General features: G+C 35.8%; 1 protein-coding gene across 4 annotated transcripts; it reads right to left on the bottom strand.

Annotated features, from left to right (window-relative positions):
* Window positions 1-2,619: 2,619 nt before the first annotated feature.
* On the bottom strand, window positions 2,620-13,687 carry LOC136209290 (protein ACCUMULATION AND REPLICATION OF CHLOROPLASTS 3, chloroplastic). Of its 4 annotated transcripts, none has more exons than XM_066000721.1 (16): window positions 13,163-13,687; window positions 12,900-12,958; window positions 11,626-11,694; window positions 10,923-11,053; window positions 8,994-9,042; window positions 7,834-7,946; window positions 7,679-7,750; window positions 7,277-7,387; window positions 6,887-7,068; window positions 6,160-6,441; window positions 5,966-6,054; window positions 5,429-5,823; window positions 4,594-4,698; window positions 4,350-4,487; window positions 3,378-3,544; window positions 2,620-2,888 (listed from the first exon to the last, which is right to left on the bottom strand). In XM_066000721.1, exons 1-16 carry the CDS (start codon window positions 13,489-13,491, stop codon window positions 2,816-2,818), a joined length of 2,364 nt encoding a protein of 787 aa, XP_065856793.1. In that variant the 5' UTR covers window positions 13,492-13,687; the 3' UTR covers window positions 2,620-2,815. The 4 variants fall into 4 exon arrangements, with proteins under 4 accessions (XP_065856793.1, XP_065856792.1, XP_065856794.1 ...); XM_066000720.1 differs by having other exon boundaries at window positions 10,923-11,057; window positions 11,630-11,694; XM_066000722.1 differs by having other exon boundaries at window positions 10,923-11,057; window positions 13,163-13,302.
* Window positions 13,688-14,044: the final 357 nt, after the last annotated feature.

Raw genomic sequence — 14,044 nt, 5'->3', positions numbered from 1 at the left:
TGTGTTAAATGATGTTGAATTGATGGAGGCAAAGACTTATGATGCACCTATGCTACCAAATGGAAAGCTGAAGACCAGCGATGGAGATTTACTTTCGGATCCTGAAAAATATAGACGAATCGTTGGAAAATTGAACTATCTCGCAATCACTCGTCCTGATATTTCATTTACAGTAAGTGTTGTAAGGCAATTCATGTCATGTCCGAGAACTTCACACTAGGATGTGGTCAGTCACATTCTGAAATACCTAAACGGGACTCTAGGGCATAGTATACTGTATCAAAATCATGATCATCACACTATTGAAGGTTTTACAGATACGGATTACACATGAGATCTTACAAATATGCATTCTACTATGGGTTATTGTGTATTTGTCGGAGGCAACCTCATATCCTGGAAAAGTAAAAAGTAGAGTGTGGTATCTAGATCCATTGCAAAATTTGAGTACATGGCTATGACACAAACTACATGTGAACTTGTATGGCTACGCAATCTTCTTGGTGAGATTGGATTCTCTCAAACGAAATCTATGAAGTTATGATGTGATAATGAAGCAGCTAACTATATCGCCAATAATCATGTATTCAATGAAAGAACAAAGCACATATAAGTTCACTGCCACTTTACTCGGGAAAAGATATAATATGGCACAATCACTACTCCATACATCGAATATGGGGACATTTGGAAGACGTGCTTATGGAAGTGTTACCAAGAAATCAGATTAACTATATATGTACCAACCCGGACATGATTAATATTTATGCTCCAGCTTTAGGGGGAAGTGTAATTAATATAGATCATGTCTATGGCTGCTTAGGCTGTTGTATGTTATGTAATTAATTCTGAGTATTCTCAAGGCTGCTTAGGTTGTTGTAGGATAAAGATGTCTAGGCTACTTGTGGAGTAGATGTTTGCTTGTCCTTTGGGATAACTAACTAGTTATGTATATAAATCTATGTCCATGTATATAGAAATGTAGAAGAAATAAGATATGCTGAGAATTTACACTTTTAATAGGTGTGGTTAAACAGTTGGGCAAATGTTCAGTGTGCAAACATGAAGGGGATTCTAGAGATTCTGCACAAAGCGACCCTACTGTGACACATATGCCATCGGGAGAATCTCAGGGCCAATTCATTCCTCACAGTTCTCCTCCAAACCAACCACCTCCAAAAACTTCAGCGGAGATGTAGTTTGTGATGCAACCCAACCATTTTCCAAATTCTAATTTCTCTTTACTAAAGGTGAAACTCCTAGCATTTTCCAGTGATGATCCTCATTGTTGGATCACTGAAATGAGATATAATTCAACGTTAATGAAATCCCCCCTCTCTGTCGGTTATCCAATGCTCAGATGTGTAAGGAATGCCCAACGATTTATTAGTTCTCCATTCTTCAGAGTTCTTATACAGGGCTCCACTGGGATCGATTCAAGGCGAAGATGATGACCTGATTCAGTAGTAGCACTATGTATAATGTCCGAGAGTAACTACTCCCTTTAAGGTGGTGTATAGACGTAAACCCTCATCAGTCATTCAATTCATTCTAGGGGAAGTCCAGGTAGGATCACGATGAAGCTGATCACCAACTTAAGCACCATTTATGGCATTCGCAGCAACAAATGAAACTGTCTGCAGATCAAAAACACCGTTAACTGGAGTTTGCTGTGGGCGATTGGGTCTTCTTGAAACTTCGACCTTGTCCTCAACAATCAATAGTCAAGCAAATCTAACCCAAATTAGCTCCACGTTTCTATGGTCCTTATCAGATTGTCGCTCAAGTTGGCAGTGTGGCATATCAGTTGCAACTTCCTCCATCTAGTAAAATCCACCTCGTGTTTAATGTCTCACTATTAAATCGTGCTATTGGTCAGCATCATGTTGCTCCTATACCGACGAAGTTAGAATTGGACAGCTCCAAGCAACTGTTTCCAGCTTTTAGCTACTCGAACTGCTCAGAAACATGGTGACACCATTACTCAATGGCTCATCCAATGGTAAGACCAGGAAGTAGACAACACCACGTGGGAAGATGTTTTCACTATTCAAGCAAAGTTTCCTAGCCATGGTCTTGAGGACAAAACTGTTTCTAAAGAGGGTGGTATTGATAAACAAAGGGCTACTACTAACATTCTATATCCCTATCCTGTTAGACCCAAAATATGAAAGGTTTATACCCCAAAGAGGGAAAGACACAACAGAACAAACTAAATGTTAGTTTTGTTGAGCTATAAAGTGAGTAGTTTATTATGAGAAAAGGGCATTTGTGCGTGAGGAGAGAGAGTTGGGTATTGAGAATTTTATCATGCCTAGTGCAAACTTCTCTATCATTCTAGTAGAGAAGGGATTGAGTGAGCTCAATCATTTACCATTTCCTTTCTTCTCTATTATCTGCTTTCTATTTGACTATTTCATCAATGAATACCACAATTTAGTGATTTTGTGCGTGTTTATTGTCTTATTTCCTTCGGTTAACCTGTTTCAGTGAGATTTGTTCACCCAATTCTATATCAGCTACAAGCCTACCAGGAAAAAAAAAAACAATATCTAGGACCGCTAGCTCTTGGAATTTCATCTAAGCAATCATTTAAAACTGTGATTTTATGGTAATTGATAAAAGAACTAGTGTTTATGTACTTCCCTAGGTTTACAACAACAGGAAATGGTTCTGATGTATCGTCCATGGCACAGAAGGATGGGAACAAGTTTCAAATTACTTGCCATCTATTAATAATTAATATGTAAAATGAATAGGGGCTACTATACAAACAAGTGAAAAAAAAAAGGATCCAGAAATTATCTGTTCATGTTTATCCAGCATCACTATCCGAGTCCAGTTGTTTCCGACTCATGAGAACACCCTCATCCCATGTCTCTATGTACCTGTAAATATGCAGAATGCAGAAGACATTAGCTTTGCAAAGACACCACATTTAAATCTGAGGCCAATTAATTGAACCCAGATATGTTTGCAGACAGTAAAATTCAAGGAGTAAAAGCCTGTTTTACGTGAATAACATAAGCCATATACAATAGAGATGTAAAGAAGATTTAGAGAACTATCAACTACTTAATACACCAGCCCAGACAAAGTACAACTTGCACATTCAACTTGCACGATATCTATGGATATTCAACTATAGAATTAGGCATGCACCTTAAACTGAGACTATAAAATGACAATATGGCCCCAAGACTACTTTCTCGAATATTTACCGGTGCATAATCACAAGTCTTTTTCTCATGTTCATACATACATACCTAGACTACTTTCTCGGTGCTTTTGTTTTTATCCTTATTTTCTCTCGCTTCCCCTCAAAACACTAATTTGGAAGAAGAAAAGGCAGCAATGATGATGAAACAAATACTAACCTTGCTCCATCAACATCAATACAAAGGAAATGGCCATGTCGCCATCCATCTTGAAACTGACCGAAAAATACTTCGCCAGATTTTGAATAGAAGCGGCTTTCACCATTGGCTTTTCCCTTCCAAAAGTTTGCAAACCATCGATCTCCAGTATGGAAATAGAACCAACCCTACATGACGACAGAAAACCATATTGAAATCAGACAAACAAGGGAAGGATGTAGGTTACGGGAAAATTTCTGCAAAGCCAAAGGTGCCCAACCACACAACCAGAGTAGAATGAATACATATATACTGCCTCAAGCATATATAAGCGCATACATTTGCCCATGCCTTTTTTTTTTAATAAGCGTGTGCATGTGTGTTACTTGCTTAAGAGTAAATACTCCACTAAAAAGTTCAATATATTTGAATAGATGCCTATAACTTCGGCAATCATTATCTACTGCACTGTTTATAAGGCCAACGATACCAATTGATTTAGAACCAAGAAAGACCGAACAGAAGTACCAAAATAATTTCTTAACTTTCAGCTTCGTTTTTTAGTCACTCAAAACAACCTAACAATGGAAGAGATTAAATACTTGCACAAGTACCATAAAGTAAATTCTTACTCTAGTAGTAGCAAAGTCAAATACAAATAGTAACCAAAGTAATTGTATTATTTTTAAGTCTTTCATAGTCATGAAGTCCTAGAGTCCCTAATGGGTGATCTTGTATCCCATTCCCATGCATTTTTCTTTCCCTTGCACTAATTCTATTCCCGGAGAACTTGTCAGACCTTTTGAAGGATAACATTTTTAAGCCATCCAAAATAAGAATTAATTATTGTGAACTGAGAAAAAAAAAAGCCATAAACATTGCACTAACAAGATATGAATGATGTGGCATAGTATGAGAAAGCCAATTTTATTGGCTAGTCTGTCTTTGAAATTTATCACTGAAGTTTAAAAAATCAGGAGAGGAAGACCGAACCTTGCCATGCATCAAATCATCCCTCCATGACCCTTGGAACACATCTCCATTACTGAAGCAGAAAGCACCTGGACCTGATCTCTTACCATAACGCCAGATACCATCATATAAGCTTCCATCTCCGAGGATAAGTCGACCCTGTTAAATTGACCACTAAGAGATCTTTAAATATCTTTGACAATTAACAAAATTAATATCCTCCACACGTGAAAGCACACACACAAAAGGTGTTAAATATTAGTACCTTCCCTTCAGGAAGCCCTCCTTGGCATCGTCCTTTATAGACCCCTCCTCTGTACTGCATCTCCATAATAGGACTCCACTTTTTGGGGGAATCTCGCTCAGCTTCCTGCAAGGATTTAGACAATCAAGAAATATGCCCTCGAGCACTGAAAAGGATAGGTAAAGCAAACTGGCAAAACTAGAAATTAATGGAACAATTTTATCAGATTAATTTCAAGTCTAAGACCAGAAAGCAAGAAAAGAAAAGGCTAAATGGGAACATGGAATTGTTATATTTTATTTTCTAATGAGAACAGACCTTATATTTACAAACACACACATGAACATACACAGACACACAAAGAGAGAGAGAGAGAGACTGTTATAATAATGATAATAATAATAGTAATAAAGGAACATAAGAAATCCTATTAAAAGAAGGCTAAATGACAAACTTCTGGTAGGGGCTCACCGATCTTGTTGCATAGCTCAAAATAAATCCCTCCAAAAAAAACATTAGGCAAACACCATAATGAATTCATGCAGAATATCCATAATCAGAAGACAAACATTAACAGCAACCAAGTTACTCTCACGTAATCCAATTTTTAACTTTATAGCTCAACAATGATGAAGTAAAGCTGACAAAATAATTAACTTTTAATTTCTTTGAAAAAGCTATAAATAATGCACAGTTTCACTTTACGGTGCATATTAACAAACATGGTTAAACTGAAGGATAGCCAGGTCCTAATAATGACATTAGCCACATTGTAAAATTGGAAAATGTTATGCCTATTACTAAGCCTATCTGGGTGCATCTGTTGCAACCAAATATTACAGAGTTGGTGGATTACCAGCATAGATGCAGCACGGACAGAGAGAACTCCTTGCTTCTTGGGCGCATCATATTGTTTACCCTTTAACATCATGGATGCATTATTATAAAACTCCCTTACTAATAGAAAACCATTATCAGTTAGCGCACCCAAAGATGCAATGCTGGAATTAGCAAGTTTTTGTTCTTTGATCACACCCTCAGCATTTGACTCTGGGATTTCAGCAGCATAGGAGATATCCAGACCCTCTTTAGACCCGTCCATAGGCCTCACACCAACTGGCAGGTGAAAGATGCTCAAATCATCTAGCATTGAAGTATCTCCAGCCCTTTCTTTGGCCCATTCTTGTGCAATCTGATAACCTGGTCCCAAGTTCCACCTAGCAAGTTGCTCCCTTTGGAGAGCAGGAGCTTCTACAGAATACATTTTGAGCACGAATAAGGAAAAGAAAAAGTGTTGTTAGCTAGTTATTGACTCTCAAAATGTACTCCAACAAGAAGTGCAGAGAAAATCGTTCAAATTAAACTGGAATGGGGAGTAAACTTTAAGCTCTACCTTTAGTAGTTTCATCATAAAAATCCAAAGACTCGGCCCTGGCATCTAACAAGTCAATCTCATTTTCATAAGACCCATTATTGTAACTCCTGGCATAGTAAAAAACAATAGAAATAAAATAATTGAAAAGGTAATGGAGTTCTAGTTACGGAAAGTACATCAAATGCAACCCAAGCTTAAGGCAGCAACCACACCCCAAACCATAAATGTCGTTGTAACTGCTGCTTGGTAATCTTTCATGCTCCTCAGAGTCTTTGTCAACACCTCCAGCTAAACCTTCTAAAAAACTAATCTCCATCTCATCAGAATCTGGAGAGTTTGTTGTCTTGGGAACCTCTGCATCTTTATGTCCATTGATCACATCATCATCATCCAATTGTTGATGGTGTCTCCTCAAAAATTTGTTAACAAATGGGAAATGATATGCCAATCTGGATAGCAAGCTACTTTTTTGAGAAGTCTGTACTTCATCACAACTGTTAATAACAAAAAAATTACATCATATATTTAAGAAAAAACCAGGGAAATGATTGATTTAATCTAAAAAATTCAAATTAGCACATTCTAGTCATTTGTACAAGGCCAAGTTTTCTTATAAGAATCAGTAAACCCTATATCCAGCCAGAAAGCACATTAAAGACCATATACCATGTGATAAGCAATGGACAACATTAACAAGGGCGTGAAACTCTGTGCAAAATTTTCTTGAAGACTTCTCACATGTCAAAACTTCGTTGATACAAAGTAAAATGGATTAGAAAAGTTGTGGCCTGAAGCATATGAATCCAAGAATGATTGACCATCCAAAATCTTACTGCAACTGCAGTGCATACTTACGGTAATAAATCAATCAGCACATGCCAATCAATTAAAGCAAGACTTCTTGGTTAGCATTTGTATCTTCTAAACAAGGATCCTTACCCTAAAGTAACAACTGTTGTCACTATTGTGTTGCTATCCAAATTAGGTTCATGAGCAGTAGAAATAATAATTTTCCCCTTGTATTCTGCAGTTTCACGAAAAGTGAGCAAAGACGTTTCAACATCGCATTTCTCAATAACACCTGAACTTGCAATAACGCATATAGTGATGCCATTTGAGTTCTGTCAACATCAAACAAAAGAAGTAAAACGTTAGAAGGAATAGTGGCTATTTGGTAACAATGAGATGAAATGACAAAACATAATTATTCACATTACTGTGACCAAGCAAGAAATTAAAAGGAAGCAACTAGGATGCCCCAAATGTGATTTACATCTGCTAAATCAGTGAAGTGCAAATTTCACTCCTGAAACTTATAAACAATCATACCTCAACAGTGGCACCAATGAAGGGACAGTCGTAGAGAGCTTTTAAAATTGAGCTTTTAATGTTGTCACCAGCTCCAAATCCAATTTTTGCTTCTTTATAGCTTTCTAGAATCTGTGTGCAGTAGCATTATCCAAAAGTGGTCAATAAGAAGCTTAAAAGAGAAAGGGATATAATTAGACAACCCCAGGAATGACTGAAGGAATAAATTCAAGTTTTTTCATGCATTTACCAAGTTCGGAGAAAACAAATTCCAATAAGATTTAACAATAAGCTAAGATAATAGAGAGAAAGTTGAAATGGAAAAAATACACCCTGAATGAAAGAAAAAGAAAAAATAAGATACAGGAAAAATAAAAACGAAAATCACTAACTTGCATCAATGGGATTGCCATCAACCCTTACTTTCATAATCTCTGAAAATTTGAGCTCTTTTATTTTACTATCCTGCATGTCAATTACTTTCTGGTGCATGCTCTGAAAAAATATTCCAAAAATAAGTTATTCAGGGAGAGTATGATATGGAGTCTGGGATCAAAATGAAGAGAGGATATACATACTGAGATGAGGACTGAGATAGTATTTATGGCTAGCAAAACAGCGGTATTTGCAGTCTTCAAAGCCTCATCTAGAGTGACTAGATCCTTCTTGAGTAGAGTGTCAGTGTCAATATCTGTAGAGAGGATTGTTATTCTGCTAGCACAACATAGCACAGATAGTTGATGATAGTATATTGTTCATATTGAAGGAAGAATGTTCAACAGAAAACAGTAATAGTCCTGAGATAGTACTTAGCCAAGAATTCATTTGGCTGAGCAGCTTCTGTTTCAAACAATCATTGCACTGATAAAACAAATTACAACCAGACAACTTCACAATACCCTTTTACTGCTCAATCTTATTAAGCGGGCAATCCTCAATCCACAAGAATCCCATTCATAATGCAGTAAAAGTGAATTGTTTTAGCTAACAGGTGCTTACAGCAATCATCCAAATATGATCAATTGAAGGGCACACGTGATAAAACCACAAGAAAGAATATACAAGCTTGATGGCCCATTATTCCGAACAAATTAATAAACATTCTAGAGATCCTTTGTGCCTTTGGAAACCTAGCAAGAAGATGCTATTTAGCACAAAAGATAGAGAAAACTTCAAGAAAAAAAAATCAAGATATTGCTTCTGAGCTACCACCTTTTAAGACTATGCTTTCTACTATAAAATTTTCTTGAAAATGGACTGGAGTGAAATAATAACTTCTTCTCATCCTAGCTATCTTCATTGAACCACCTTGCTAAATGTCAAGGAAAAATGCTCTACTATCTCACAGGCAAAGTGCCTACCAAAAAAGCCTTGTCTGCAAAAGGCTGAAGCCCCTAGTAGAAGAGCTCAACCGGCATGGTAAACAAAATGCTCTTAGTTGCAGTTTAATACTTCGGGAACAACCTTCCTGGTGGCCTTATTAGGATGACAGGTATTTATCAAGAGGGTTTACCTTCATACCAACAAAGCAGCTGCAATACATTAGGAAACTAATGGCATTTTATTACTGGAATGGTCCCTCTCTAACAATGTTATGATAAAAAGGGCCCATCTATCTGGGAGCTCCACCAATGATAAGAGAAAAAGTCTAGGGGATGATGATCACAAACATATTTAGCATTTTCACATGACAGCAAACAAAATCTCCATTTCTCGAAAGATATAATGCAATACTCACCTATCCAAAAGTTTGTATGTGCTTGAAGTTTTGCCACCAAATCTTTCATCTGCAGATTGGATGGAAAATTACAATTTTGGGGCAAAAACTCAATTAAAAGATGCAACCAAGGGAATGTTATCTTTTAACGGGAATGTTATCTTTTAAAGATAAGATAAAACATGGGAATTTTCTCAATGATGAAGGAACTTTCAAATCATGAGGTAGCTGATTAAAGAATTAGAAGTGAAAAATTGAAATAGCATGTATAAGTACATTAAACGTAAGTGCAGTTGCTTTTGTAGGAAATCCATCTCTATAAGAGGTTCAATAGAGAAAATAGTTCTTCTGCCTAGCTGTAACTGGTTTGGATTTAAGATTTAGCTATATTGAGTTTGTTTTTTTTTTTTGAACCAAGCTATATTGAGTTTATGAATGCCAAAAATTGTCTTGTTTTACTGTGATATTATCACAATCCATGCTCCTAACTGAAGTTACCTTCTTTTGTTTTTTATTTTTTGTAACAAATTGAAATATGAAAATAAATTCTTCCAGAACTTTTCATAAATTTATAGCAGTTCAAAAAGAAAAGTTAGTCTTAAATAATACCATGCCATGGTTTCTTTCGTACATTTGCAAGTTGAGGAATGTAGTATTTTCGTTACAAAAGAGACCTTTGTGCTTTACAGTGTTGGCGTATAGCAGTTCAAAAAGAAAAGTTAGTCTTAAATAATCCTATGCCATGGTTCCTTTCGTACATTTGCAGGTTGAGGAATGTAGTATTTTCGTTGCAAAAGAGACCTTTGTGCTTTACACCGTTAGCATAAATAAGAAATTCGATCAACAGTGTTAGTATTTGCTAATGTGGCACATCAACCTTGCTGACATGACAAGTTAAAATGTTGACTTTGTTGACCTGCATTTTCTGTGTTCCTTTTTTGATAAGCACAAAGTCCCGTTTGCATGAAAATACCACATTCCACGGCTTGGAATTTTTTTTACTTTTCCCTATTTAATATTTGACTGTTTCAAAGTTTAATAAAGCTATCAAATTACTAGGCTGTTTTGCTTTACAAAGTGTAGAAATGAGCTTAACTTTTAGAGCTCACAGCAAATGAATGAAAATCAGCAAGGAAATAAGGAAATTGGTGAAAAACAAAAACGTGTGAGAACCTGACTCTAGCAACATTTTTCAAGAGGAAAATATCCTCAAGGTGTTCTTTTATAGCTCTAGAGCTTGTTTCTTGACAACTAGGTCACTCTCAAGCTCTCATGGCATAGGCAATGGCGCAGAAGTATATGACTGATAGGTATCAAGATCAAATAAATAGTTGTAGAGTACTTTTTGGTAAATCAAATATATGATATAGTGTTTCCTTAAAATTCAATAAACGACCCTTAAGAAGTCTTATTCTATAAGAATTCCAATATGAATTCAGTTTTAGATGGTCTAAAGACATACAGAAATCCCCAAGCAAATGTATAGTTAACGTCAGCACATTTTATATTTCCTTGCAAAAGGAGAAAATACCAGGCAAGTAATCTAACTCTAAAATGGAAGTGCATAATATCTCTCACCCTCAAACCTATAATGAAGAAAACTAGCTTCTTTTGATTCGCTATAGACTCGTCAAATAGTTCAAATGCCTAACATGCATGGAATAATTTCTTAGAAGCTTCCCAAAGAAAATAGACTCCCATCAACTATCAATATTTTTGTCCAAAATAATCCCTCAACAATTAGCGGTTATTTGAACATGATCCAACCAACTATTAAAATAATCTGCAACTAAATATCAACTTTTAGTTGTGCTATAGATGAGTCTTGCTCCTAAGAGGCAAAATGAAAAGATAAAAAAATGATTTTCTTCTAATAGTTAAGTTATTTTATTTATTTCTTGCTGGAAAGAAGCATTACATATAAAAAAAATTCCTAAGTAAATGGCCTACCTCATCTTGGCGCCTTTGACCTTCAAAGCTGAAAGGCCTCAGAAAGATAGCCACAGCAAATCCATTCCTTGATCTTATTGTTTTAAGTATATCTATTGCTGTCACATGATCTAAGCCATATCCTGCACTAGCTACCTAGCACAATCACACATGCAAGCAATACAAAACAAAAATCAGATACAGATCAGATTCCACTGCACTCATGACATAGGCATTGGAAATTGAATATTTCTAGAACAAGCATAAGGCAGTGTAATATAAAATTTTGCAGTTTTCACCCTTTGTTGCTATCTTCAGAGGCTATAGAATGCAATGAAATCTGAATAGCCTAACACATTTGTTCATGGATGCTTAAATGTTTTTGAGTTCCTCCCGACATGTATATGAGATACAATTCTTAGTTCGGTACAAAACAATTTAGTCACAAATTATCCAAAATAGATAAATCCAGAAAATCACAGCATTTACAGTAAAAATGTTAAAAATGTAGATAATTTAGACTTAATCAAGAGCTCATTTCTATACCCTATTGCTAGAGTTTATGTCAATCCGTTCATCTTTATTATACATTTTCTGTAACTGGATTTTGATTTCTACCATTATTCTTGCACAACAATTCCTCTAATAAATAATTGTTAGTCCTACTACAACAAAAGACAGCACTATAGTTCATATATATGAGAATGATAGGTAAGAAATGTACAAACAATGATAATAGCCGGGGAACATGACTGCAGAAATTGGGAAGCTTCAAGAATTCTCGGATTAAGATCTACAGCAAAAAATAAAAGAAAAATGTCATGTCAGTCAAAGAGTAGAACAATACGGAGTCAGATTTTGACTCCTTTACAGGATAAAAAGACAATAGCTGAAATATTATACAGTACATTTTCCATCCACAATTATCAAATATATAAGGTTTCTCCAATTATGTACGTGATCAACTAAAGAGAGCCTTCTTGATTTATGATTGCTCCTAACTAATATAGCTTTCAATTAACGTTCTTAACATTGCAATATAACTGCTTAAATTTGGAACTAATTCTGCATCAAACAACGATTTTCAAACCATGTAAGCATGAACCATATCTTATATAATTGGGAACACACCTCAACCTTTACACAAAATTAGCTCACCCCTGGCATGCAAAACTTTTTTTCTTTAAACACATAGGTGTCAGTTCTAAATCTATCCTCTCTCTTCTGTAACTAATACAAGTGAAGAGTGACAAACAAAAGAGCACCTTGAGTAACTATTCATCAATTGACATGTGGACATAACTTAGACGCCTATAAATAGAAACCAAGACTCTATCCTTTGTATGTTGTTAATTGTGTAATAAGAATTTTATGGATAATTGTTAAAGTGAGGGATATTAATACACATTAGTTAAAACGCAGTATTTTAGCTAATGATAGCCTATTACCATTCTATCCTTGTATTTTTCTGTTATGTTTCAGTCTATCTTTCTCTGTTACTTTCCCTTTTACATAGAGGCAAGCAAGAATGTGAAAGCCTATATAAGGCTTGTAATTGAGCTGTATTGATTTGGGAAATTTGAATTCCAATTCTTACTTTCTTCTACATTTCTACTTTTGCTCTATTTTCTTCCTAAATCTTATCAATAATTCTATATTAGCCGAACAAATATACCATCAAATATTACAGCTCATGGTACTGCACTCCATTTACACAGGCAACATGAAGTCTACTCCAAATTATGAGAATTCAAAGCAGATGTAACCTAATCCCCAGCAAAAAATAAAATAAAAGAGCACCGTGCCAGAATCTAACTATGCATTATCTTCATGTAGCAATACCATGAAAAAAAAAATATGCCTATAAAATTAACAGATTCAAAAGAACAGCCTACAGTTGAAAACCGTTTGTTAAAAAGGAATTGAAAAACAGAACAGAACAAAAAAAAAATGAGGCATTGCAAATTTTTTAGAACAAATGCACCGAGACAATTGAACCTTGTCGAAACACTCTTTCTTGTAATTGCACATTCAGAGGATCTATGGCATGAATATTCCTGCAAAAAAAAAAAATGATTTGGTCATAGCTCGAGGAATAACTTAACGACAGCAATTGAAATAAAAGAAGTAAATTAGTAGGAATCAAACAAAGTTATATTTACTAGCAGTGGCATTCAGCTTTAACTTCCAACTCAGATGAGAGAGTGCAGATGTATCATAAAATTAAAACAACCAAACGAAGAATTTAATTGCCAAATTACCAGAATCGCAGAGATGACGATAACTCGAAATGCGAATCGGAGCAGAAATCAAGAACAGCGTCCTTCCTGCTTCCAACGCCAATGACTTCAACAAACTGAGAATCCCCAAATAAACTCACGCCACTATCAGCTCTATACTCCTTCTCTTCAAAGCTCATTGAAACGCGAAGAGAGCGGTTACAGCTACAACCATACCGTAATCTCTGACTCAAATTGACACCCCGAAGGAAGCGCTGATAGAAGACATGTTTCGGAGAAAGGAGGCACGCAGAGACGCGAGAAACAGGTATAAAGGTTGTGAAAACAGGAAACTGCCTTCCAGTGGACATCGTAGATGAAGTGTGTAATGGAAGCAGTTACTCGCTAAGACAGTGATTGCATCACGTAGAAGTTAAAGCGATTGAGTTTTCTGGATTGATTATGAAGCCCACAGCCAGAAATCTTTTTTGACACTGCTCCTCTATCACTCATCAGTTTGGACAAACAAGTAAAAAGGTGGAGTAGGTGAGTTCAATGAAATAATAGGAGTGGCAACGGGATGCGGATTATCCAAGCATCTATCGGAACCGACCGGAACGGGAGGGGATTGCTATACGGGAATAAAAAAACGAAATAAGTTAAGTTGTCTCATGTTTATTTAGAAGCTAAGATAATGAGACAGATGATGGATAAGTCTTTTATCTCATATCTAAGAGTAGAGGGGCAAATAAACTGATCAAACTGGTAACCGAACTGAAAACCAATAATCCGAATGGAAAAAATCGGTTAACCGAACCAGCGGTTTCAGTTTAGGGTTGAAAAATAAAATAGTTTCGGTTTCGGTTCAAAATATTAAAAAACCGATGGTTTTCGGTTAACCGAAACATTTACATATATTTATAT

The sequence above is a fragment of the Euphorbia lathyris genome, chromosome 10, assembly GCF_963576675.1.
Source record: "Euphorbia lathyris chromosome 10, ddEupLath1.1, whole genome shotgun sequence".
In the NCBI taxonomy this organism is placed as follows: domain Eukaryota; kingdom Viridiplantae; phylum Streptophyta; class Magnoliopsida; order Malpighiales; family Euphorbiaceae; genus Euphorbia; species Euphorbia lathyris.
Note: the sequence above shows the minus strand (reverse complement) of the source record. Positions and strands in the feature narration are given on the sequence as shown.

Bases quoted from the DNA above. Each gene is read 5' to 3' on its own strand.
- LOC136209290 (XM_066000721.1), bottom strand. From the start codon at position 13,491: ATGTCCACTGGAAGGCAGTTTCCTGTTTTCACAACCTTTATACCTGTT. The intron at 9,043-10,922 runs GTAGGCCATTTA...TCCAATCTGCAG, and splicing joins GTCAAAGGCGCCAAGATGAG to ATGAAAGATTTGGTGGCAAA. The intron at 3,545-4,349 runs GTTCGGTCTTCC...GTCGTCATGTAG, and splicing joins ATGATTTGATGCATGGCAAG to GGTTGGTTCTATTTCCATAC.